This window comes from Theropithecus gelada, chromosome 17 (genome assembly GCF_003255815.1).
Source record: "Theropithecus gelada isolate Dixy chromosome 17, Tgel_1.0, whole genome shotgun sequence".
Classification (NCBI taxonomy): Eukaryota; Metazoa; Chordata; class Mammalia; order Primates; family Cercopithecidae; genus Theropithecus; species Theropithecus gelada.
This window is the reverse complement of record NC_037685.1, coordinates 40,940,690-40,967,767: the sequence shown is the minus strand read 5'-3', so window position 1 is coordinate 40,967,767 and position 27,078 is coordinate 40,940,690. Positions and strand designations below refer to the sequence as shown.

The window sequence follows — 27,078 nt, the reverse complement described above, 5'->3', positions numbered from 1 at the left end:
GGTGTTAGTAGAGGAATTATGAAGTTTTTACAAGGTGCCTTAGATTCAGTGTTAATTAGGGGTAGGTGGTAAGAAGTTTCCCAGAGAAGATACCTATGCTGAGACGTAAAGTATAAGCTCCATCAAGAAAGAACCAAAAAGTCTCTTTATTTTTATTTAAAAATCTGTTGGCAAGGCATGGTGGCTCATGCCTTACACTTTAGCTGCTGATTTTTTTTTTTTTTTTTAATCACCAAGAGGAGTATGAGGATGGGGCAATAGAAATTTTCCAGGTAGAGGGAACAACATACTTAAAGTTGGAGGACCAAAAGGATCATAGCATCTTCAGGAGACCATCAAGCACAGTGTACTAATTACCTTCCAAACCGATGCTTGTATAGTACTTTAGTGTTTTTAGAAGTACTCTCTCATAGGCCCTCATCATAGTCTCTGAAAGGTGGAGAAATGTTTTTATTATCAATAATCAGTTGGTGTGAAAGTAGGCTCACGGGACTCAGTTCACAAATCTAGTCAATAATAACTAAGGTTTGAACTTGGGACTTATTTCATCAAAACTTAAAATAATTTTGTATGTTTCTAATTATTTAAAATTTTGTCATGAATCCACTGTGGAGGGGGTGAGGAAATATAGGAATTAAATATATTTTGATATTGAAAATACATGGAAACCTCAAAAGAATTTACAAGATAGAAATGGGTAATCTGGAAGGTGATGATAATACAGTCATAGCTGTCATTTTCAATTCCTTAGGGTGCGCCAGATGCGGTACTAGGATCCTTACATTTATTTACTAAATTTAATCTCACAACAGTTGAAAAGGAGGTTCTGTTTTCACCTCAATTTGAGAGATGAAGAAATAAGACTGAGAGAGACTAAAGCAACACATTGGAGGTCGTTATACAGCTAGGAAGTTGCAGAGTCAAGAAATGAAGCAAGAACCTCTGAAATGAGAGTTCAGGCTCCTGATAGCTTGGTCAGGAGCTACACTACCTGGGCAGTACTTTATTTTCCTCTTTATAACGTCAAAGGTGAAATTAACAACTCAAGGAGGTTCTGATGAGTGAGAAATTATTTTCTGAACTACAGTAACCTTTACATTTGTGTTCACCGGTCCTGAATCGGTTTTCACCCTAGCTTTGCACACTCTTTTATCACAGCTTAAGACAGCAGATGGCTCTCTTGCGTTTTCTTTCACTTACCTCCATTCGTAAACAACTAAACAGCGTTTTGGGGAGGTAAAATGAAAACGCAGATATTAAGCTAAAAGACCTTGATTATCCCAATGCTGCCCGCCTCTCCAAGCTCCCTTAAAATAGGAAGATATGTAGAAGAGAAATGACCGCTTCAGGCTCCTGCAATTCACAGCCAGAATAGATGACGAGAGACTCTGGAGTCCGCTGTTTCAGGCGCTGCGCCAGGGGTCGGAACGCTTGAGAAAGAAAGTATCTCTCAGTTATGGAAAAGCTGAAAGGCTTTGTGCTCCAAGGTGTGTTATTAATGTCGGTAGAAGCTGTGAAGAATAATTTCTTTCCCACCTTGAGGGAAAAAAAGTGAGAAACTGCTTTTAGGGGAGGAAAGTGTCAGAGACCCTCACAGCCAGCGCTTTTTTCAATCAATCAGCGAACTTGCTTCTGCTGGGAGAGGTATGGCTGGGGCGGGATCCCTGTCCGCGGTGCTGAATGTCAGGCTGGTCTGAGGCTGCTGAACAACGAAGGGAGGGCTCTGAGAGGGCCAAAAACTGACCTCCTGACCCCCCAGTCCAAGGATTTGGGGGAAAGACTGCAGCATAAGAAAATACCTGCAAAAATATAGGCACAGCTATAAGAACAAGAAGCTTAATGTCACTCTTTTCAAATTAATATAGTTGGCACATACATCAAAAGGCTTAAAGAACCTTTAAAAATAAACTAAGTATATTGGCTGGGGAAGTCATACTAGCTTTAAGAGGTCACTATACTTAACATTTTACTTTTTTGAAACACTCACTGCAAGAAGCCTTAGATAATAAACCTGGATGCTTTAATCTTACAGACACTTGCAAATTCAAATCTAGAACGTCTGAAATGTACAGATGGCCTTTCTTCAATAATGGAAACCAAGAGTAGTGACTCTTAATGTTCAGTAGGACTCATTTCAGTGAATTAAAACAACAGACACACTCAGTAGCCATTTAATTAGTTATTTTCCTCTCTCTATAGACGTCTTTCCCTTTTTAAGCAGGACTATATCAACACAATATAAATGTACACTCACAAAAAAAAAAAGGAAGAAAAGAGACATATGAAACAGAAAATAAAGAGGTAAAGGCAGAGCAAAATAATTAGCATGACCCTTTTTCTCACTTTTGCTATTTTATGAGTGACTAGGGATTACAGGTTTCTAGCAAAACAACTCTGGCATATTTCTGTTAATAACTAGAATTTGTAGAGGTAACTAGCAAAGTATAGAAAATAAACTTCCACAAGTATACTTTTTAATATTATATATGACATACACAATCCTAAAGCCAATAATGCCTGCCTTAGATCTAAATCTACACACTCTCATCAGGTTGCATTTCCTTCCCAAAAGGAGACTTGTTGGTTAATATGGAGTGAAGGTAACGAACAGCAGCCCAGCAGTGTCTGCTTCAGTGGAGAAGCTGTGGATATGTTGCTTAGAGCAGAAGGTGCCCAACCACCCTGTAATCTGCTGCACTTCCCCCCAGTTGCCTGGTGGCGAGTACTTTACTGCCTATTTCTGAGACAAAGAGAAAGTGTGTTTTGGTTGAGAACTGCTCCCAGGGCTGCCTGCGTAGTGTGCCTGCCCTCTTTCTGGCTCTAAAGCAGTCACTGGAGAAGAAGGTTCTTGCAAGTCTCTTGATTACCAAGTGAGTCTTCTTTCCCCCTTGCTTCACACCGAATTTCCAGAAGTCTAGTTTGAGCATTTCTTTTTCTTTAGCTGCCTGAGCTGATAGGCAAAGCAGTGTAAAGGGACGGGAAGAAAAGTAAGAAGCCTGGAGTCAGAGCTGCACTTGGTTCTGCCACTCGGGTGTATCCTAGAAACCACGGAACTGTATTCATCCAAGCATGAAGTGTTTCTCTCCCAACCCCCCAACCACCCCCCCTCCCGCTTTTTGTCTTTTTCGGGTGCCCTCCACTGCCGCCCTTTCTCTTAGACCTTCACATTTTCAGTTATCCAAGAGAGAACCACTGTCGGGACACAGACAGAAAATCAAGGGGAGACGGCGGCTGTTGTATTTGAATTTCAGACACAGTTCAGATGGCTTTGCTCTCTGACAGAGCTTCTCTGCCCAGGGACACCAGAAGACGACAGCTGAAATTGGAGTGTCCTGTCTGGCTGCTTTTCACTGTCCCTGGAATAGTGTGACATCCGCCTCTGCCCCTTATATTTCTGCCCTGACTTCTTCAATATTCTCCTGGGCGTTTATCCTACCCAGCTGCTGTTCTGTAGCAGCTACTGCGGCAGTCATCTCCTCCTCCCAGGGCTGGGGAGCATATTTGGGAGTGGGGTCTTTCTATCTCGCATAATCACAGCTTCTCTCCTTCTCTTCCCTCCTTTTTGCTCCGTGTAGCCTTTCAAAATGACAAACCTATCCTTCCTGCAGCAGAAAGGAGGGTCCTGCAAGTTTGGGTGGACTAGGTGAGGAGTGGAGGCGCCTCCCTCCTCCCTCAACCCGGGGTTGGGGGTGGCGGGGGGGCGTTGGTGCTTGCGGGATTAGCAGGGAGGGCGGAAACCACCTAGCTCTCCAACCGCTGCTGAGAGTTTCTGTGCACCGGGAACCACGTTAAGACCGAGAAGCCCCAACCAAGCCGCGGAAGCCTCGGGAACCAGCGAGTTGCATCTAAGAAAAAGCGCCCCGATGTTCTTTCAATTCCACCTGCTTTGGCTCGGCCTCTTAGCACCCCACCCCTGCAATCCATCTTAGCTTGCTTTCTTATTATTTTTAAATCATTATTATCTTTACGTTTTGTTTCTTTCTGAAGAGGTACATCAGGAGGGGGACCACATAGGTGGAGGGGGTGTAGTGGGGTGGGAACGGAGCGTTTGATTAGAGATCTCAGGGGAGAAGATTGGTCTCTCCAGATGCTGATTTCCAAAGCACTTGACAATCACTGGCAGAAGCCTAGAGCAGGCAGCACCGGCGGCGGCACCGGCCCGGGGGCAGCTGGAGCCCGGCGCTGAGTCCTGCCCAGCGCGACCCGGACCGACGGACGCGCAGAAACCCTGCCGGGACCCGCCCTCCGGCCGGCCCCCGGGGAGCCAGCGGCCGACCGACTCTACCTCCCGCCCGGGAGGCGGGCAGGGCGAGAAGGCAGCGCGAGTGGCGGTGGCGACCCCCGTCAGGGTTCCGGCAACAAGCGGTGACCGGCAGCGCCCGCAGCCGCGGTCCGGTTCTCCACTCGGACGTGGCCAAGCGGCGGCGGCCACGACCTCCAGCTTCCCGGGATCGTCCGGCTGCGCCCCGGGCGCATCGGCGCGCCTGGTCCCGCGCCCCGCGGAGAGGGCGATGGGTCCCAGTCGGGACTGAGCGCCCCTTCCCCTCTCCCTAGTCCCGCCTGGCGCCCCCTCCTGTGCCCCGAGTGCGAGCCACGGTCTGCGCCGCCGCCTTCCCCTCCGGTGCCCCCGGCTCGCAGTCCTCCCGCGCCTTCCCTCCCCGGACCCATTCCCGGGGCCACCATGGCCGCGGCCATCGCCAGCGGCTTGATCCGCCAGAAGCGGCAGGCGCGGGAGCAGCACTGGGACCGGCCGTCTGCCAGCAGGAGGCGGAGCAGCCCCAGCAAGAACCGCGGGCTCTGCAACGGCAACCTGGTGGATATCTTCTCCAAAGTGCGCATCTTCGGTCTCAAGAAGCGCAGGTTGCGGCGCCAAGGTCTGTGAGGGTCACGGTCGGGAGATGCACCCCGGGTCGCCCCCTCCCCGCCTAAACGGAGCTTCTCCAGGGTCCTTCCCTCCCTCGGTTTTCCTGGACCACCTGGCCTCGGCCTCCCGTCGGAGCACTCCGGGCGCCGTCGCGGGGACCCTGGAGTCCCCTGTCGGGCAACCTGTGGCCGCCGAGAAGTGCAGTAGCCAGAGCTGGCAAGTTGGCTGCTCCTCCCAGGGGGCTCCTGCCCTCCGCGTCCCTGCGGGCTGGGCTCTGGAAACCTGTTCCCCCTGAGTCTTGGCTTCCCGGGAGGACAGGATCTGGCTCTGGAACGTGGGGTACCCCTTCCTGCCACACCCGGGGTCGAGCGGCTGCTCGCAGTCTGATCTGAGCTGGCGGGGGTTTCTATGGGGTGGGCCTGGCCTCACTCGGTCCCTGGGGTCTCCTGGAAACCCCCCGGGTTCCCAGACCTTGGCCAAGTGTGGGGATCCTGGCGGTGCCCGCAGCGGGAGCTGCTGTAGAAGGAGTGGAGGATGTGTGAACTATGGCCCAGTCCACTGAGGTTTAGCAGAAGGCTGCTTAGCGCGCAGCCCCGGGCCCTGCAGCCCTTCAATCAAATCCTGGGATGGGGACAGAGGCTCAGGGAGTCTAAAGAAAGAATCCGAATTGCGGGGAGCAGGGAGGCAGAAGTAAAAATCCCTAATATGTGTCAGTTTTAATTGAAAAACTGGCGAATTGCCTGAGACACAAGCCGTTACTATATAAAGGTGACTAGAATAGTTACCTTACTACAGGTATTTCTTTGAGAAACTAGTTGCGAGGATGACCTTCTTTCGCTGCCTTTGAAATGCCAGGGTCTGAGAAGGCATCCTTCTCAGGAGCCAGGCGCTTTTGTCTCTCTCCCTGCCTGTCTCTACATCCAGTTGCTAAGGCTGGTTGTTTTGAGAGCATGTGGTGTGTTCTGTGGGGGAAATGGGCATTGCTAGCTTTTCATAACCAAGTGGGATTGGTAGGAAACATTGAAGAATATATTTACGTTAATGGGAGAATATGTTTGCCCAGCACATTACATTCTCGGCTCCCAGCTGTATTTGTTTTAAATGCCCTGTTGTTCCAAAGACGGTGGATAGAAGCATAAGCTATACATGTGTTTCTCAGTGAGTGAGTACGTGTCCTTACATTTGCAAATTGATGACCAAAAGTTTTGATGCTTTTTTTTAAAGGCTAATGCTAAATATTTTAAAAGGACAATTGCTTGTTGTCAAGTTTAAGAAATTGGAGATTAGTTGCTCTTATCATCAAGCTTCAAAGGCAAAGATAGGAAGAAAATCAGAGTGGAAGTTCTGTTAGAGAAATAAAATTGTATAAGTAAAATAGGAACTTCTTGTTGGAGAATTTGGGATCAATCATACTTTCAAACCAGGGTAGAAGCCATTTTAAAAAATGGATTTTAATTTTCCATGTTAGCCTAGAGCCTTATTCAGCCCACCTTTGTGTAATAAGACCAACTCAACTGCCTTAATCACTGTTGATAGACAGAGGATCAACCTATTATGACTTAAATTGTGCTTATCCTCTTATGTCATCAAACAGACTATCTTTTAGAACACAGTTTTTACCACATACAGCTCCGAATTGGCTGTCTACATGTAGTAAATTAACATACTATCTACTAAATAAGCTTATTTTAATATAAAGAATGATTAAAACTTGTGTGTATTTCTTAAGAATATAGGCAGTAGATTATTTTATAAATATGAACAATAAATGTTTTGTGCCATATTGGGTGGCGAAGGAGGATTTGCCTTACACTTAATGAATTTTCAGTTGAGGGTTTACTTTTTTGCCGGTATAGAAAGATATCTGAGTTTTCTAATGGTCCATTTCTCCATTTTCAACCCTGACTGCTCTGTTGGTATTCCTGATTTTGAAATGATAAGCAATCTTCAATGTTCTGTAAGAAAAATATATTTTAGGTCACTTTTCTACCTTACTTTTGACAGGAAAGTAGAAGAGAAGATATGTTATAAGGAAATTTTATGAGAATTTTTTATTCTTATATTTCTTATGTATAAGTATATATATTATTCAGAGGAGAAAAATACAGATACATCTCTTTAGTATCAGAAAAGGATTAATTTATTAGTATCACTAATTTTAAGCAAAACAAATATTAAGACTTTATGTTATGTATATTATATATCGACATTTAATGATCTGCTTTTATATTATATATAACAATATAATTATTCATTTATTTAATTAAATATTATTTTAGGACATATTTTCAAGCATATTTCCCTTCTTATGCACTCTTTACATAGGGAATGGCCCTCAGAAAATTTTAAAAAATCATATTTATTAATTTAAAGATACAACATTTAAGTCTGATGGTTTTATATGTCTTTATAGCTGAAAATAATTAGTATAACAATTATTGAATCTTTCCAATCTGTTAGGCTTTGTAGCAGGTATTATGTATATACAGCAGTGAATAGAAGAGTTGAAGTTCCTGCCATCATGGAACTCACAAACATGGGGTAGAGAGTCATTGCCTATGGAAAGGAACAAATAAGAAATGATAAAATTCAAAGTCCTGTAAAGCATGAAGAGAGCTGGGATAAAGAATTATGGGGGAGAAAGAGGTGGGGAGAGGGATCTAATTAGATAAAGTAGTTCAGGGTGGGCAACACTGGAGTCCACAGGTTGAGAGCTGACAGGTAAGAAGGATGCAGAGATTTTAAGAGCAGGTGGAAAAAGCAATGTGTGTGCAGAGACCTTGAGGTGGAACAAATCTTGTCCCACTGGGAGAAAAAAAGAGGCATAGAAATTTTAAGCACATTGTCAAGTAGAATATAGTTTGATATGCTTGAAAACAGAATAAAGAATAGCTCCACATTTTGTGTTTTGGGGAAGGGTAATACACATTTTTTAAATGTAGGGTTTTAAAAAATCCTTTATTAAGTAGTAATTTATTTAATGTAAAGATTACCGAGTTGGAGCCCTGCACACACACTCTTTCCTATCTCCATCACTCCTACCCCTATAGAAGAGCGATGTTTGTACCAGTTAACTTGCTCTTATGAAGGACAGAAATTTGCAAGATGGCTATTAATGGTGTGGTAGGCAGCATGACTGTAGCCCACCTTTCCAGATTCAGCTCCATCTACCCTCCACCAACCTCCACAGATTTCAAACACAATTCAGTGCTGCCCCCCCAAAAAATTAGTCATATGCTTTCAAATCCTTGTCCTTTTGTTTGTGCTTTACTGTGTGCCTAGCATCTTCTCCACACTTCTACATTCACCTGTTGAAATTATGAAATTCTTCTCATTTTGAAAAGCTGAGAGAAAATGCAGTCTCCTCTGAGAAGCCTTCCCTCACTGGATACAATTAAAAATAATTCTGTGGCATTTCATACCTCACCATTGTTGTTTATACCTGATAATAATTCAGTATACATATTCAGTTGATTGTAGGTAAGAAGCAAAGTCTGTGTTTTCTGCATCTTCATAGGCTCTCAAATCTTGATAGAGTGGTTGCCATACACTGGGTTCTCCTCATTGCCCTTGGATTGGGGTGAAATATGGAAGGTCAATAGGCCCAAGCTAAAAAAGAAAGTATCCTTGAACCAGAGTGATCTAACTAGATAATTTTAGACATAAAAATACTTCTCAAATTTTATACCTTTTTTACTTTCCCTAAATAAATATAATTATATATTTTTAAAGAGAATTAGAGGGATTACATATTTGTGGATTATTCATAAGAATGCAAGAATATAAACAACCTCATTTTAAAGCTTCACTAATATATGAGCATAGATATTTACATATATTGATTTAGTTAAAGAAAGGGGAATTTACAAGGAAATCAACAGTTTGCAAATAGTTTTATTATTTGGAATCTTAACAAAAATGAAAACTATAGTAGAAACTGATTACAATGATGTATAATGAACATTTTATCCCCAAAAGTGTTATGTTTTTATTATGAATTTTTCAATCAAACAAGAACCATAATTGTTTACAGGATAATAACCTTTCTAAATCCTTGGCGTGGCTGCTAATGCAATTGTTTCTTGAGATTTACTTTTTTGGGGCTGTGATCATAAGAGCTATGGTATTACGTGCCATGTATGTTTAATCAGTAGGTGCATGGGCTTCTTACTAACATTTTAACTAAAATAGATTACAGTATGTATAAGGAATGGAAAGTGAGATACTTAAAATGTGTTTTCAAGTTAATGCATAACATAAAAAGCAGAAAGGTATATACACCTATAGAAATAAAACTGCTTTGCTCCAGTGTGATAGTGAAATTCATCAGTTATCCTAAGAAAAGTGCCCTTCTTTCTTACAAGGTGCTATGTAAGGATACAAGTGTCTACCCTCTCAGAAAATAACCCACAGCAAATAGTCATCAAAAAGCCACTGTTTTTTGTGCTACTGTTTTAGTGTCATTACCATGTGCTCACACAAAGACCATGTGCTTGTTTATTTTGGCTGTTTAGGTTAAACTAAAACAAGGGAACATTTTTCTTCAAAGCATTTTTTATTTTTTGGAAGATATTTTCTCTTTGGTGTTGATTTTCTAAGGTACCCATTGGAGTCTTACTACATATTAATACTTGTTGCTAACTTTTTGATAATTATAATTTTATTATTTGTTAGTTGTATTAAGGTTAGATCAAATTTTGGTCTTCTAAATTAAAATGTTGAATTTTTTTGTTTTTAACAAGGGACATACTATAAATGCAGTTTCTAAGCAGGGAATCTTATGAGAATATTACCAGATTGGTCAATGAAATAATGTTAGAGACAAAAAAGGCGTTCATTGATTATGCATTTTCTTCCTGTGGCTTAATTGTTATGATTTCACATCCATATTTGCTATAGGTTTCTGAAAATGTTTAATACCTCAGTAGTTCAGTAAGTAAAGTGTAAAATAGTGTAGCAGGTTAGGTATAATGTAATTAAACATAAATAACATGGTTTGCTTTGGGTTTAGTTATATCCATAGATTGAGTTGAGTTTACATCTATTAAAAAATACTTAATAATCTATGGCCAACTCTCTGGTGAAGACATCCTGTGACCTTTCCTAACAAGATTTCAGATACACCAAACCTTCTGTCCCAAAGTTACCATAATCAATTATAGGTTTCACTTTACATTTTGAATTTGAATACTTTTACATTTAGCCCCAAACTTGTGATTTTTGTTAGTAATTCCATTCTGTATAATGTTACTATGAGAAAAAATATTTTCAAACTCAACAAGAACCTCCCTTCTCTTTGGTATAAAGTTATGTCTTCTAAATTGTATTTACTTAATTTTTTTTAATGGTAGAAATTTAAAAGGAAAGGTTTCTAAATATGATTTATCCACTTACTTCTGGAATTCTATATTTTTCCTAGATATAATTTATATTAATGTCTCCCCAAATGGTGAGAAACTTTAGCCAAAGAGGACAATGATATTTAGATAATACAAATGTTATATAATATTTCAAATATTGTTTTAGCACCCAACAACTAAAACACACACACACGAATCCAAATCTCTAAGAGACCATTTCAGAGACGTCAATGCAATTTAAAGCCAGTTACAGTGTTTGCATTAGAAAACAACTAATTTAGTAGTTTTTGTCTATAATGGTGCAGCATTCAATTTAGTAAACTCGGATCACATGAAAATGTCACCATTTGCTGTTTACCGGGGTGACAGGATAACAGTAGGGACGTGTAGAAATCCAGACACAGAGTCTACACCATTTTATGATAGGTACTACTTTGTTATTCAGAAAAATGTCTCCTTTCATAAAATTGTGTTTTGTAATTTATTTTGTGGGATGTGTGTTTCTCCTTTTGATTTTATGGTTTTTGATATTGCGATTGATAGGAACCCATATGGCATCACCATAGGGAAGGGCCACTTCAAAGTCACTGTCTCACCAGTGCCTGGCGTACAACGAACACTTCAGAAGTACTTGTTGAGTGAATGAAACATACCACATTTGTCAGGGCATATATGCAGCAGAAGCATAGAATACCAATTGAGATCAATGAACACATAGCAATGGCTATAATTGGATAATTATTGATGTATTTAACAACTACCTGCATGACACTCTGCGTCTGTTGAGTACTATTTAATCTTCACAACAAACCCATATGGTAGGTACACTACATTACCCATTCATTAATACACTAAATTATCCAGTAATGGATAATGCACTAATATTATCCATTCATTCATTTTACAAATGAGGAATCTGAAACAAACAAAATGAAAAGCTTGCATAGCTTTAAAGAGTGGGGCTAGGATTGGGAGAAGGTCTGCTAACTGGTTAGTCCAACTGCCTGCTTACTATTTACCTGCACTTACAAGGCTGAATTTGGCTGAAGAAAAATACACAGACACATTGGTACGACTTTAAATTCACAGTCAGTAACCTCAGGGGGCCCCTTGGTACATTTATTTTTTAAAATCCATTTTCACTTAACTGGATCATATTTCTTAACTTACTTCCCTTCAAACATCTTATGTTTCCTCTCCCATTTCTACTCTCAGCTATGTCCTTACTTCTATTTGTCTGAGAAAGTAGAAATAAGAAATAAATGTTCACATACTTCATAACTGCTTTTATAAGTCTATCTGCAGATCTGTCCGTTTACTCCTCCTTTTATTTTTTTACTGAACTGGGGGATAAACTCCTAGTGCTGTAATCTAAGGTCAAGATCTCCTCGAATTTAGCATTAGACCCTCTCTCCTACTCAGGGAAATCAATAATTTTCCCCTCTTCTGCATCATCCTACTGTATTATCCCACATCCTCCTGTATTATCCTCACCAGCATTTAAATATGCTCTAATATTTAAAGCATCTTAAGTAATTATCCCATCTTAAAAAGAAATCCCCTCTTGATCATGCATTTCTCTCTAGCTGTTGAATTAATTGTCTGTTATTGGAAAAACTTTTTGAAAGAGAAATTACAACTCTCCTTCTCCCATTCTTTCTTGGACCTTTTCTAAACAGGTGTTTGTCCGCAGTAAAAAAAAAACTGGTCTTGTCAAGGTTACCCATGACCTGCAAGTGATCAAACTCAAGATTCTGTTTTCAATCCTTATCCTAACTGTATAGTATTTGGCATTCAAATTTCCATAATAAATTTATATTTTTTACTACGAAGTGGTAGAGTTAGCATCGAAATAGTTTTAACCTACCATTTACCCAACCAGTACACTTTATGTGATCATCTTTTTATAGTGACAATATATCTGGGTTTCTAATTGAGAGTATTAATACGTTAACTATTCCATGCGATTTGATGTTCAGCCAAACACTATTAGTACTAGTTGGTATTCGGGTACCATTAGAAGGCAATGCTTGGTGTTTCCTTACTTGGGAAGAATATTCCTTTCATCACATGTATTTGTGTTTGGACTGAGTGACTTGTCTCCATAAAACAGAGGAAGATGAATGGTCTTTCTGAGAATTAGTCTTTATATATAAATATAATAGATTTGTGATTAAGCAATGGCTGCTTTTCAGACTCCTTAATTACTATCATAGCAAATAATAATTGGCAAACTAAAATATTAGTTAATTTGCTTAATGATAAATATCACTCAAGTTTAAGCATTATATAGAAAGAAATAGTCATAAACTTTGGAAGGGCCATTTACCATGGTTCATTTTCTGTACGTGGAATGTTTTCATGGATAGATTTGCTCCGTATTTTTATGCCTAAGGTTTTCAAGTAGTGATAATATGTTCTACGTCTTCTTTATCTACCTATTACATAGAGAGACATAATTAAGGTAATGATTTTACATTTGTGTTTTTTTCTATGTTAATTTTTGTCAAAATGACAAACAGCTTATAAGGTATAAGCAAATGGCAAAGAGCTGGCAATTAGAGTAGATGAACAAATTTATAGACAGAATAATATCTCTTCCAATGAGATTTTCCAGGGGTAACATGTAACTACTGGGCTCAATAGCTAGACATGAATGCACTGTCTTTTCTCAGGAAACTGTTGCATGATGGATGGGTATTTGCTTGTTTGTTTTCTTCAGAATCCAACAATTCTCTTTCTTTTGAAAAAGTCTTTAAAATAGTCCAAATCTCATTGCTTAATATCTTTTTATTCCAACACATGCCTCATTTTATCTCTTTGAATTTCTGTAAATAATTCCTGCTTATCCTTGGATACAACATGCCCTTTAAATATTTGTTCATGGCTTTTTTATTCTTCTCACCATTTGGCCAACTTACAATTGTTTAACTCTATTAATCTTTCTGCATAAGTAAATGCCACCAGCACCTTAATCATTTCTGTGGCTTAGATTGTTCAGTAATTACCTCCCCCTTATTCTAGCAAATGAGATGACTGCTGTTTTCATGAAGAGAATTTCATGCTGAGGCCAGACTTTGGGTAGTAGGGAAGACTGAATCCTTTTGCTGTCTCACTTCTCTCTGGGGTAGGATCTGATTTGAATACAGGGATGAGGATATTGTACAAATCTATGCTAGGTAGAAACAGTCTTCTTGGTTTCATACCTGACAAATTAAAGGAAAGTGTAGGGAAAGTAACCAGACATCTTCACTGCATCTGCTCAGATTGGAAGTGTTGCATACCACATCTCATACTTCTCCCAACAACAGGACATAGTTGATATCATTTTCATTTCATGGATGAGAGGAAGTGAAGGAATTTCTTCAGGGACTCATAGTGGCCAGGTGTAGTATCTGAACACAAGTCTGACAAATATGTACAGTTTTAGAATTAACTCAATGAATCCTAAATCATAATAAAGGTCAGCATTATATTCTAGTGTCTTCCTGGATGCACCCCTAGAACAGGCTAGAATGTCAACCACAAGATTCCCTCTGTTCATTCCTACAATTTTATTATTATTATTATATTTTATGTTCTAGGGTACATGTGCACAACATGCAGGTTTGTTGCATATGTATACATGTGCCATGTTGGTGTGCTGCACCCATTAACTCATGATTTACATTAGGTATATCTCCTAATGCTATCCCTCCCCCCTCCCCCCACCCCACCCCACAATAGGCCCTGGTGTGTGATGTTCCCCTTCCTGTGTCCAAGTGATCTCATTGTTCAGTTCCCACCTATGAGTGAGAATATGTGGTGTTTGGTTTTCTGTTCTTGTGATAGTTTGCTGAGAATAATGGTTTCCAACTGCATCCATGTCCCTACAAAGGACATGAACTCATCCTTTTTTATGGCTGCATAGTATTCCATGGTGTATATGTGCCACATTTTCTTAATCCAGTCTGTCACTGATGGACATTTATTATTGTTATACTTTAAGTTCTGGCGTACATGTGCAGAATGTGCAATTTTGTTACATAGGTATGCATGTGCCATGGTGGTTTGTTGCACCCATCAACCCGTCATCTACATTAGGTATTTCTCCTAATGCTATCCCTCCCCTAGCTCCCCACCTCCCAACAGCCCCAGTGTGTGATGTTCCCCTCCCCATGTCCGTGTGTTCTCATTGTTCAGCTCCCACTTATGAGTGAGAACATGTGGTGTTTGGTTTTCTGTTCTTGTGATAGTTTGCTGAGAATGATGGTTTCCAGCTTCATCCATGTCCCTGCAAAGGACATGAACTGATCCTTTTTTATGGCTGCACAGTATTCCATGGTGTATATGTGACCCATTTTCTTTATCCAGTCTATCATTGATGGACATTTGGGCTGGTTCCAAGTTTTTGCTATTGTGAGTAGTGCTGCAGTAAACATACATGTGCATGCGTCTTTGTAGTAGAATAATTTCTAATCCTTTGGGAGAACATGATGCAGAAGCTCCTGGGACAGTAATGTTACAAATGATGGCCACCCTGCAGAAAAGAGCCTTCTCCAGCTCTGCCTCCCCTTCTTTCTGTTCAATGCATGGGACAGTAGTTTTAAAAGCTATACAGGACAGCAGAGTTCAGACACGTTTGTTCCATCATCTCTTAGACTTTCCTTTTGGAGTAAGCCACTAAAAAGGGTGAAGCAAAGTTGAAGTTTTCCTATAATATTTCAAGTATTTCATGTTTGTCCAACTTTTATTTTCTGCATCCTAATGCCTTTGCATTTTGGAAAATTATAAAAAGTTACAAAAGTTGCTGAAGTTTCAAGAATATGGCACTAATGAGCAAAGGTTTCCTGTTCCCATGCTACTGTTGCTGAACTGACAGAATTTTTATCATTAGAAATGCCCCGGTGTCCAAACACTCCCATAAATGTTATCGTTTTTACTTTCTGCATGGTTTATTGTTGTATAGCCAAGTGAAACTGAGATGCATATTACAGTATTAAGTACTTTTTGCAACTTTCTATACTAACAAATCAGGCTAACCTGAAGGTAAAGGTACAATGTTTGTGTCTGTGTGGGTTTTCCTTTTGCTCTATGGTAGTAGTTATAAGGAATTCTTCAGCAGAATGTCCCTAGGAACATTCGTTTACAAGCTAAGTCTTCCTATCTGTTCACTTTTTTAAAAAGGAAACAGCAATTTGCAATATCCTTTTTTTTTTTTTTTTTTTTTGAGACGGAGTCTCCCTCTGTCGCCCAGGCTGGAGTGCAGTGGCCAGATCTCAGCTCACTGCAAGCTCCGCCTCCCGGGTTCACGCCATTCTCCTGCCTCAGCCTCCCGAGTAGCTGGGACTACAGGCGCCCGCCACATCGCCCGGCTAGTTTTTTGTATTTTAGCACTAAGTGGTGTCATCGTAACTGACTGGCCTCACACTACTATCCCTTCTCTTTTTTGAATTTTCTACACCATTCTCATTGACATCTCCAGAGAGAGGTCTGTTGATTTTTTTTTCTTAAAACATGAATGTAAGAAAATACCCCAAATTTCACCTGCATTGTGTCTCACACATTTCCATCAGTATTATTTACCACTATCCTTACTAGAGCTCAAAGGTCCACAAACAACTGCCACCCTTCATGGTGTGGTGGGTGCTGGTAAAGCCCAGGAGGCAGACACAGAAAACTCTGGGCCTTGTGCTCCCACAAACTGGCTGGAAAACTTGGGCAGATCTGTCAGCATGCAGAGACCTCTATGCAATGAGCCCATTGAACAAAACAATTTGATAGATGCCTCTCAGCTTTCACTTCTTCTTTTGCACGCTGTGTAGAGTCCCTCATGAATTAGATCTTAGAAGATTGAGGCAGAAGTGTGTTCCTTTGCCACAGGAATTACATGTTACATGAAAAGGCTATCTACATTGTGGTTTTAATTTGTAGGATGGATACTTTAAAAGCCCTGACTTCAACACTATGCAATCTATGTCTGTAACAAAATTGCATCTGTACTCCATACACTCATACACACAAGCAAACAAACAGAAAAGGCCTTCTGGAGAACAGGATTGTCCTCTGGATGCTGACAGTTTATGTTCAGTGTCTGTCTCCCTGTCTCTGCCTCACCCCCTTTCTTTAGGGTTGGCTTTGACTCCATGCTTCCTGTTGGCTGCTCATTAAATGCAGCCTGAAAATAGTTGGTTAATCATCTCTGTATATTCTATAGATTCTACATATTTGTGGCACACAGCCCTCCCTCCTTCCCTGTAGTCACCCTGCTCTATATTTAGGTATGTAAAAGCTATAATTCTCCTATATTCACAGGTTTGAATATTGAGACAGGAAAAAAAAAAGCCTACCCAAGTCTCCACTAAAAGTCTGTTTAATGCCTCCCAGTATTTATAGAACTCAATTCTTCCAGACACTTTTATTTGTTTTATCTTAACAAGTCTCATTATTTTCTTCTAGGGTTGGAATCTGCACAGAATTATTTTAAAAAATTACAGCTTGTGTACATAAGAGCAGTCACACTAGGTGCAAAGTTAAAACCCATTTAAAGAGAATAAAGCTTCAATGAGGAAATAGGAAATAATGACAAGCCTAGGAAAATAGGTCTAACTAACATGAATGACCCCACACACACACACACACACACACACAGACAGACACACACACCACAATTAGAGTCTCCACAACTCTGGTCTGTAACTTAATGAATGTCAAATTGCCTCACAGGAATTTCAGATCTTCAGTTTGAAGTTCTGGTAGGTAATATTGAAATATTCCTCAACAACAGTATGCATGCTTCTAAATAGCCACTAGAATTCATTTGAAAAGAGCAATACACACACACACACACACACACAGAAAACTGGCAAGCTGATCTAGATGGCAACATTGGATGAACTAGAAAACTGAGACCACTGGATACTAACCAATTTGAGTTAACAGTATCAGCTAGCTTTCTTTGGAAAAGAGAGAGAGGCACTAAACAAGTGAGGTTCTCAATTTTAATAAGTTTCATTAGTCAAACATAGAACTAAAGCTATTGGATTTTTTTTAAAAGTGCCTCCTTTGAAAGAAGGCTAGACTAATGTGTTTCTGGTTAGCAATCAGCCAGTGAAATTTCAGATTTTCAAAACTATGACAGGATTTTGAGCAGGAAAAACATTCCTTGGTAAAACTCTCAGTAAATAGTAATTTTCCAAGTGAAGAAAATAATTGTAAGTCAAGAGAATTGCTTTATGGCTTCAGGAAGTTAGTTATTCTGCACTTACTGGTGCTTGCATTCAAGGTGATTTCATTTAGATTGTATTACACACAGATGGTTTGATTAAACCAACTGAGTTAATAGTGGCTGTATCAATATTGGCTGCATCAGTATTGGCTGCAAGCATCTTGTTTCAGGAGGAAAAATGGGGTGTGCTATAAACTGCATATCTTGACATGGTATTTAAAGTTCCAGTAAAGAAACTACATAACACACAGAAATATTTGGTATTTGTCTGTTGGATTTGTTGTTAAGAAATGTATGAGCCTCTTTCATTTAAATACCTCTTGACACTGTAAAGAACCTTAGATAGACACAACAAAAGCCAAGAAGCTTAAAAAAAGGCAGAGCATAAGGAGAGAAAATACTAACATAATAAAAAAGGGAGAGATAAACCTGTAAAATGTAGGTGCCAGAATTCTTGGGATGGAGGACCTTGCATGCTCTTGTCTATATTCTCATGTCAGAGTGGCTCTAAGTATATGGTCCTCTTTAAGCACTTTTTGCTTTGAATAATAATGTGGCTAAATTGATAAAACTGAGATATTCCTATGGTTTCAAGTAAAAAGAAAGCAACCAATATCTTAGCTCATCAAACTTCATCATTATATGCATTGAACTTCACAGAAACTTTGATGTGGTGATGCTATCACAAGTCTATGAATATGTCCAACTCATCAAAATAAATTGCATTTTTGTATGTTCAGTATGTCTCAGTAAAGCTTAAAAATACCTTTAAAGTAGACAATATTCTCCCTATTTTTCAAGTGAAAGAATGGAAACTGACAGATGTTAAGTAATTTTTCCTGGGCCATATAATCTATGGTAGTAGTAGTACTTTTCGATTTCTACTGCACAAACTTCTTGGGTTTCTGTTTGGTTGGTTGGTTGGTTGGTTGCGTTTTTTGGGTTGTTTGTTTGTTTGTTTTTTGAGACAGAGTCTTGCTCTGTCCCCCAGGCTGGAGTGTAGTGGTGCGATCTTGGCTCACTGCAACCTCCACTTGTGGGGTTCAAGCAATTCTCCCCCCTCAGCCTCCTGTGCAGCTGGGGTTACAGGTGCACACCATAACCTCTAGCTAATTTTTGTATTTTTAGTAGAGACGGAGTTTCACCATGTTGTCCAGGCTGGTTTTGAACTCCTGATCTCAGGTGACCCACCCACTTCGGCCTCCCAAACTGCTGGAATTGCAGGCGTGAGCCACTGCACCCTGTCTGAATTCCCTATTTTGATATGATTCCCTCTTTACTTGGGATCTCTTTGATAACAAATAAGAAAAATGAACAGAGGGCTAGTTGCAAGAAATCAGATTTGGAAGTCACTACTTGGGAAGTGGGAGGGAGATATCAAGAATTATGGCTTTAGTTCATCTTCTCCCACCCCTTTCTCTCAAATGTTGCTATTTCAATAATAGGAATTCCACCATATTTTTTTTTCAGAAAGACTTTCTTTGTATTTTCTTGTTTCATAAAATTTGAAACACCATAAAATCCAGGAGACAACCTAAAAGAGTAAATGTTCTTCCCAACCTTTGGGAAAAATTAGAATCCTCTTTTGTCCATTCCTAGCTTTTATTTCTCCTCCAAAAGGCATTTCTTGTATTTTGATTAGAAAATCCTTTCAGTATTTCTCAAGCAAGACTAAAGCTGAACTAGAGTAGAGCACTTGGGCAGATTTATTAAATAACCTATATAGTGAAGATGATATGGAGGCCATTTAATTCTATTTCATAAATGTTATAGCAGTTTTTACATTCAAAATGCTATTTCACTTTCAAAATAAATATTATTGAGGTATAACAAGCACATTAAAAGAAGTGCACAAATCACACGCAACTTAATGAATTTTTGCAGAGTGAATAAATACACTTGTGTGAAGAGCATACAGATCAAAAACAGAACACTACCAGTCCCCCAAGAAGCAATCCTCATGTGCTTTTCCAATCAATGAAACCTAAAAGCAGCCACTCTCTTGACTTCCAACACAATGTATTAGTCTTGCCTGCTTGAAAAAACTATATATCAGTGATGTTATGCAGCATGTACTTTATTGTGTCTGGTTTCTTTTACCTAATATTGTATTTGCAGGTTCATTCATGATATCTCTGCTAGTAGTTCATAAAATCTGTAGCGATGTCCCCCCTTTTTTTGATATTGACAACTTGTACCTTTTCTCTTTTATCTCATGCAGTTTTGTTTGGGTGTATTAAATTTTATTTAGTCTTTTTCAAAGAAATGACTTTTGGCTTAGCTGAATTTTCCTATTGTAATTTTTTTGTATTGATAAATTTCTTCTTAATTTTATTATTTGTTTTTAATTCCTTTAGGTTAAATTTGCTGTTCTTTTAACTTGGTGCAAGTATAAATTGTAGGCTTGTTGATTTTAAGCCATGGAAGAATTTAAACATTCATGGAAAATGGTAAATCTACCTGTAATCATGGCTGTAGCTGCACTAAAAAGTAGCGCTCTGTTATATTTTAATTTTTGCTTAGTAAAATATTTTCTAATTCTGTGATTTCTTCTTTCACCTAGGATTATTTAGAAGTGCTTGTTTACTTGCAAAATATTTAGCAATTGTCTGGTTATCTTTTTACAATAATAAATTACTAAATTTCTAGATTAAATCTACCATAATCAGAGAACAAGTAAAATAGCAAATTGAAAACAAAATGTTTATTTTACTTTGTAGCCAGATACAATATTCTCTGTATGACACTTACTTTAAGTTTATTAATTTTGTAGTTCTAATTTTTATTTTTTAATTTACTTTCTTTTCTCCATTTTTATCAGTTACTGAAGCAAACTGCTTTAAAAATCTCCCATTGCGATTGTGAATTTTTTTATATTTCCTTGAGACCTGTCAGTTTTTGCCTTCATTCTTTAAAGGCTAATATAAAATTATTATATCTCACTAGTAGATATGTCCTTATGTCATAATATATTGCTTTTCACTTTCATGTTTACTTTTTATTTCCTATTAGTAAAATAACACCAGCTTTCTTTGGTTTAGTATTTGCATGGTGATTGTTTTCAATGCTTTTAACTTTTCTATGTTTTTATATTTCAGATGAACATCTTGTAAGTACAGGTTTATTTTGTTTGGTTTAGTTTTTGTTCTGAACTCACTCTCATAATCTCTGATTTTAAGTGAATTATTCAGTCTATTTACATTTAAATAAATTACTGATATAATTGAGTTTAAATCTACCATCTTAATATTTGTTTTCTATTTGTCCAGTCTCTTCTGTGTCCATTTTACTTTGTTTTCTGGTATTTTTTTAATCAAGAATTTTTTTCACTATTCTATTTTTCCCATTATGACTTGTGGCTTATAAATATATTATAATATACTTTAGCAATTACCCTAGATATTACCACATTTAATATTGACAATAGATTCTAATATAAATTTGAATACTTACCACTTTTTGTGAAAATATTGGGATCTTAGTTTTCTTTGTCACTTAATCTGACTATTTTTTGCCCCTTATCACCTATCCTGCTTTTGTTTTTACATATACATAAAGCTTATCAGAAACTATTTTTATTTTTTAACAGTATATTCAATATTTATTTAGTTATTTACCCTTTCCATTGCTCTTTATCCCTTCCTGGATTTTTGTGTTAACATTTGTGAGGTTTTTTTTAACTTCTGTCTAGATATTCATTCATTCATTCGTTTTAGTATAGTCTATTTGTTATGAATTCTGTCAATTTTGTTTGTGTGAAAATTTCTTTATTTTGCGTTTATTTTGGTGGAATAATATTTTTACTGGGCATAGAATTCTAGACTGGAAGTGTCATTCTTTTGTCCTCTATCTTCTTGGAAATTCAGCTATAATCTTATTGTTACTCATTTGAAGTTAATACATGTATGTGTTCCTTTATCCCCTGGCTACTTTTAAGATTCTCTTTCATCTTTTATGTCTATAATCTTATCAACATGGTGGTTTATTTGCATTTATCTTGCATGAGGTTTGCAGCATATTCTAAATCTGGGATGTAAGGTTTACATGTCACCTTCATGATTTTTTAGTATCTCCAAATATTCCTTCAGTATTACATTTCTTCTCTCACTTTTGTCATTCTAGACTTGAATTACATTTATACTGATCTTTATCATAATGTCCCACATGTTTTTACTCCCTTTTTTAGATTTTATACATTTTTTATGTTCTGTGCTTTCTGGTGGCTATTTTCAATTAAAACATTTTAAAATTACTTATTCTTCTCTTGCTATTGGACTCATCCATTGAATTTTCCTTTCCAGTATTATTTTTTTTCCAGTTTTAAATCTTCCATTTGATTAATTCAGTTCTTTGGTTATGTCTCCATCATTTACTTTATTTTCTTAAACATATTAATTATAGTTATTTTAAAATCTGTGTCTGTTAACTCCTATATGTATTTATTTTTTTAATTGTTCCTTTTGGTATCTTTGGCAATTTTAGTAGTTTTTAATTGAGTGTTGGACATTTTAGATAGAAAACTATAGAAGCTATGATTTTATCTTCTTTGAAGAGGATTTTTTTTCTTTTTATTACAGTTGGGGCAGAAGATTCCAGTTTACTGTAGTATGAAATATATTTGAAATTGGCTTTCACATGTATGTGTGTGCTAGCTTGCCTATTTCTAGTTTGATTTTTGGCTAACGTATAGTTTATAGGGGCTCCAACTGAAAACCTGGATGTTTACCAAGGCTACTCTTTATTGGCAAGCACTAAACTTCAATTTTTGTCTCCTTAGCATTGTGGATTGCCAAAAGCTTTGCTCTGATTCTCAGCTTTTTGCCTTCCTCCACTTTCGAAGCAGCAAATTCTTGAGAGAAAGAGTAATGTACAACACAGTGCTCATCTCCATATGTTTTCCTTTCTTCCAAATGTTGGCCCCTTAAGTCCTGGTTGCCTTGGAAGCTTTCCAGTGCCATCAACCAATTTTCTTTCTTTTCTTTTTTAAAAATATCTAGCTTTCACATTTGGTAGGAGTGTTGGTCTTATGCTTAATAGTTGGTTATAACTAGCAGTGAAAATTTTAAATCATAATTCTCAGAGAAACTGGCTATTAGGAAATATTATTTCCATGTTGGGTCCCTAATTCTTAAATATAGAAAGACTATCAAATATTTTGACAAAAATAGAGAGGATGTTTTTGTCATATAAAACTCATGACCAAGTCTTCAGCTCCAATTTTTTAATGTAAATTTTTTGAATTTTTTGGAAGAAAAATATTGACTAGCTTTTTCTCTGATTTGATCTTTCAGAACATTACCCACTGACTAAATCCATATTCCACTCTAATTTTTAATAAAATCTGGGGCAGAGATGGGTATTTTTGTCAATACTCATTTCCGGGGATGTGTGTGTGTGTGTGTGTGTGTGTGTGTGTGTGTGTGTGTTGTATGTTTCATGCCTTTATACAGGTTGAGTATCTTTTATCTGAAGTGGTTGGGATCAAAAGTGTTTCGGATTTCAGATTTTTTAAAATTTTGATATATTTGCAGTATTCTTACTGTTTGAAGATCCCTCATCTAAAAATAGAAAATTCAAGGTGCCATGGCTCATGCCTGTAATCCCAACACTTTGGGAGGCTGAAGCAGGTGGATCACTTGAGGTCAGGAGTTCAAGACCAGCCTGGTCAACATGACAAAAACCTGTCTCTGCTAAAAATACAAAAATTAGCTGAATGTGGTGGCGCACACCTGTGGTCCCAGCTACTAAGGAGGCTGAGATGGGAGGATCACTTGAACCCAGGAGGCAGAGTTTGCAGTAAGCCGAGATTGCACCGCTGCACTCCAGCCTGGGGAGCAGAGTAAGACTCTGTCTCCAAAAAATAAAAAATAAAATAAATTAAAAATAAAAATCCTAAATGCTTCAGTGAACATTTCCTTTGAGCATAACCATTGAACATCATGTTAGTGTTCAAGAAGTTTCAGATTCAGAAGCATTTTTGGTTTCAGATTGTTGAATTAGGAACGCTCAACCTATACTTATTTATCATTATTTATAATTCCAGCTGGTAGTATTTTTGTTGTAAAATTTGGGTTATTCTTTCACTTTTCAAGTTCGTTTCCTGGCAGCAACAAACTTGTAGATTATCAAACCACCTTCCAGAAAGTTAAAAACCTATGAACTTACCTGAAAAAGTGCCTTATAAAGATTTGGGGGGGATCTAATTACGACTTAGCTCTTAAAGTTCACAAGAGAGGTTGGAAACAGCATATCTCTTACTCCAGGCTGCTATAACTCTGGGCAACGGATGTATTCTTACTCATAAGCACCCTGCAAAGACTGGAGTAGCCCTAACAAGAAATCTGAGTGTTCTTCCCTGAAGCCCGTGGTTCATTGTGATGCTGCTAACAGCTTTGGCCACACCCCAAATAGACTTCTATTTGCAGAGCTCTTCCACATTAGGCCTGTGTGCTTTTGAGTAAGTGACTCGGCTGCTCTAATCTTAATATTCTTATTTCTCAACTAAGTTTATAATTCTGTCTATTCTGCTTAACTCAGAAGTAAAACTTGAATGAGATAACGCATGTGAGAGTGTTTGTTAATTGTCACGCTCTATGCGCATACACTGAGAGGGGGAAAGGGGACCTAGGTAAATCTTTCCACATGTCTATTGATCAGAGCCCTTTTCTTCCCTTGTACACTTAATAATATATGTCCTAGCATACCATGTTTCTGATTTAATTTCCAGGGATATTGATATAAATCAGTTTGGAAATGTGAATTGGGAGAAAAAGATAAAAGTTATTCATCATTTACTTCCATATTTCTTCTCCTTATTCATGTTCTAGTATATTTTCTTATGTCTTGCCTAGAAGCAGTTTCAATGATTATCAGTTCAGTCATCTTATTTTGTAGATAAAGTTACCCCAAAACATAGATAAGGTCCAAAAATGTGAAATCCCCTATTATGGTCTCATGGTGAGTCATTGTCAGAGCCTGATGAGAAATAACTCCCCTAACTGGTTTTATTGATTACTTTGATTACTGTTGATACAGTATTGCATCACTGCATCATTGTAGATAAAGCACACACACAGATATACATGTCTGCCTATGTGCGTGTAGGTGCACATATGTACTCCAAAAAATAGCTTATCTGAGACTGTAAGAAAGGATCTATTCTATTTTTCATCTCTTCCTTCATCCCTAAGTGACAGGAAAGAAGGGATTTCCTTTCCACTCAGATTCCCCTCTGGTAAAGCATTACTGTTTCCTTTTTGGAGCCTTTTGCTGCCTCTCGTTGTTTTTCTTCATTGTGGAGTAGGAGTCACACTATGAGAAAATCTGAATATTAGAAGACAAAGTCTGTGGATATGACCCATAGGCTTGCTGAGGAGTGATGTAATAGCCAGGGAGTGATGCTAGATGAGAGGTGAGAGATGGAATGTACAGAGTGGGGAGCATAGAAAAGGGAGCTATGGAGTTCAGGCAAATGCAATGCAAAAGCCACAGCACCTTAGTGTGAGTGCCGTCGTCTGAAACTTTGTCCTTGGTGGTGTGGGAAGCATTGATTTGGGGCAAGAAAAAGACAAGATATTTAGCTGATACTGACGTGATGATAGGAACACAAAATGAGAAAAATGTTCAGGAACTGTTATTGCTCTACCTTATTAGTAAAAAGAAAGGGAAGGGAGGTTTTTGCTAGCTAATAAACTTTGCAAATGGATGGGAATACCCTTGGAGAACCCTGCAGTACATAGGTATGAGAACCCATAGGTATATCTTTATGCAGTATCAATTTTAATTATGGTTAAGTAACTTTAAATACTTGATATCAAACCAAACAGGTATTTAGTAGATTATCATTGTTAGGATATTTGAGTAGAATACGAGATTCAAAAGAAATTCTCGATTACCGGATGCTTTGAGACTCCATCCCTCAGGCTCACCAGCAAACATGACCATTTACTTTCCTCTACCACTGAAAGTACTTATGTAAAAAAATACTTGAGAATAACTAGAGCATTTTTGTTACAGAATATGTCTAAGCACTCCATATAACTCTCACAAATCTCTCCCTTCATTTTTGTCTTCTAAATAGCAAACAACAGATGTTCCCTTTTTAACTTCCTAATGCAAAGTATAGAAAGTTGATTCATTGCAATTTATGCATTCTTTTCTTAAATTTTAACTTTTTAAAGTTACTTCTCTTGGGCAGGTGTGTTTGCACTTCAGTGACCCTTCTGATGAGAGTAATCATCTTTCACATGGTTTTTAAAGGTTTTAAAATTTTGAGTGATTCTTTACTCAGTATAAGACAACATGTTACATTCATGTCTAGAATAAGAACAAGTATTTTTATTGTGCAAAATTAACTTTGAATGAATGAACAGAAGTAGGAAGTAACTGGAGGAATGGAGAAGAAATACATAAAATATTTCTTTATGCTTTGCCTGGATTTATATACTGAAATTGACATCCTTACTTTGTACTTATAAAGGACTAAAGGCATCTGTAAGAAAATTACATTATCAGACTTCAGGAACTGTTGAAAATTCAATGATTTCTTTAAAAGTGTTACTTAATATACTTTGTAAAATCATCTTTCCCAAACAGTCATTAGGAATTTAATGGCAGGTAAGATCTCTGAAGCATATACCCACATTAACATGACAAGAAAAGGATGCACACTTTGACCTTTGTTTAAAGAAGTCCAGAAATGGATATTAATATTAACAGAATCTCAAAAGTTGAATTACTGAGGATATATTCAGCAAATAATTTAAGAGTTCCAGATTTAATGATTTGAAACATGTCTCCATATTGGATGAACTAATATTCTTTATGTGATTCTTAAATGAGGGCAAAGAACGTTTTCATCTGTTTTATTTTGTTGTCTAAGGTTACAGCAGAATTAATATTTTTTTTCTTTTTCCATGCTCTGCTTCTCCATGCAAATGCAAATTGTGCTGGAAAGGCAAAGTTGAAGGTGGCTAATAAAGAGCAACAATATATTTGTCAGTTGCAATTACAGACACCATTGCGATTAAGTATATTTCTCCTCATCTTCCTTCCTTCTTTTTTTCTTTAATCTTACAGTGAAGGAAAATCTTATTATATGTCCCAAACCGTGATAGGAAGTTAGAGAAGCTCAGTTTCACATCTGATGCTCACTCTACATTAATTACCAATAAAATCTGTCAGTGGGTACATGTTAAGCAAGATAACAGGCTATAAAGAGCTTCTTGGCAGAAATAGTAGGTTAAAATGGGAGTGGAAATTTCTTTGTCAACTTCGCAGCTGTAGCGCTGGGTGCGGGGCAGGACTTTGTGTTTCCGAGACCGCTTCTTTGTACTTAGGACAAGGATAAGTCTCAGTCAGTTCCCCTGACCGGGGGAGTTCATTGCACTAATAGATAATTCCTGAGATGCTATGTACCACTAATATTTTATGTCTATGGCCCATACAGGTGGTGTTTCTTCAATTAGAAGCACCAGCAAGCTAAACAAAGTATCATGACAGTAATCACACAAAGGTGAATTTAAAGCTTTACCTCTTTTCTCATCTACCCATTTTCATTTTTCTATCTTCTCTTCCATATTTGTATATTTGTAAGTTATTTTAATGATAATGTAGATACAGTCCAATCTTAGCAGGAGTTGTTAAAT

The 27,078-nt window shown here is 38.0% G+C and overlaps 1 protein-coding gene across 19 annotated transcripts in view; it reads left to right on the top strand.

Moving 5' to 3' along the window:
* Positions 1 to 27,078, top strand: part of FGF14 (fibroblast growth factor 14) — a 683,901-nt gene that overhangs the window by 487,006 nt on the left and 169,817 nt on the right. Inside the window, exon 1 of one of the 19 annotated variants that reach the window (XM_025364144.1) lies at positions 4,489 to 4,874. The exons of the other annotated variants lie outside the window; for them this stretch is intronic. Coding sequence (XP_025219929.1) covers positions 4,682 to 4,874 — 193 coding nt within the window. The 5' untranslated portion in view covers positions 4,489 to 4,681. Of the gene's footprint in view, positions 1 to 4,488; positions 4,875 to 27,078 lie in introns of those variants that run through there. 19 annotated transcript variants of the gene reach the window in all.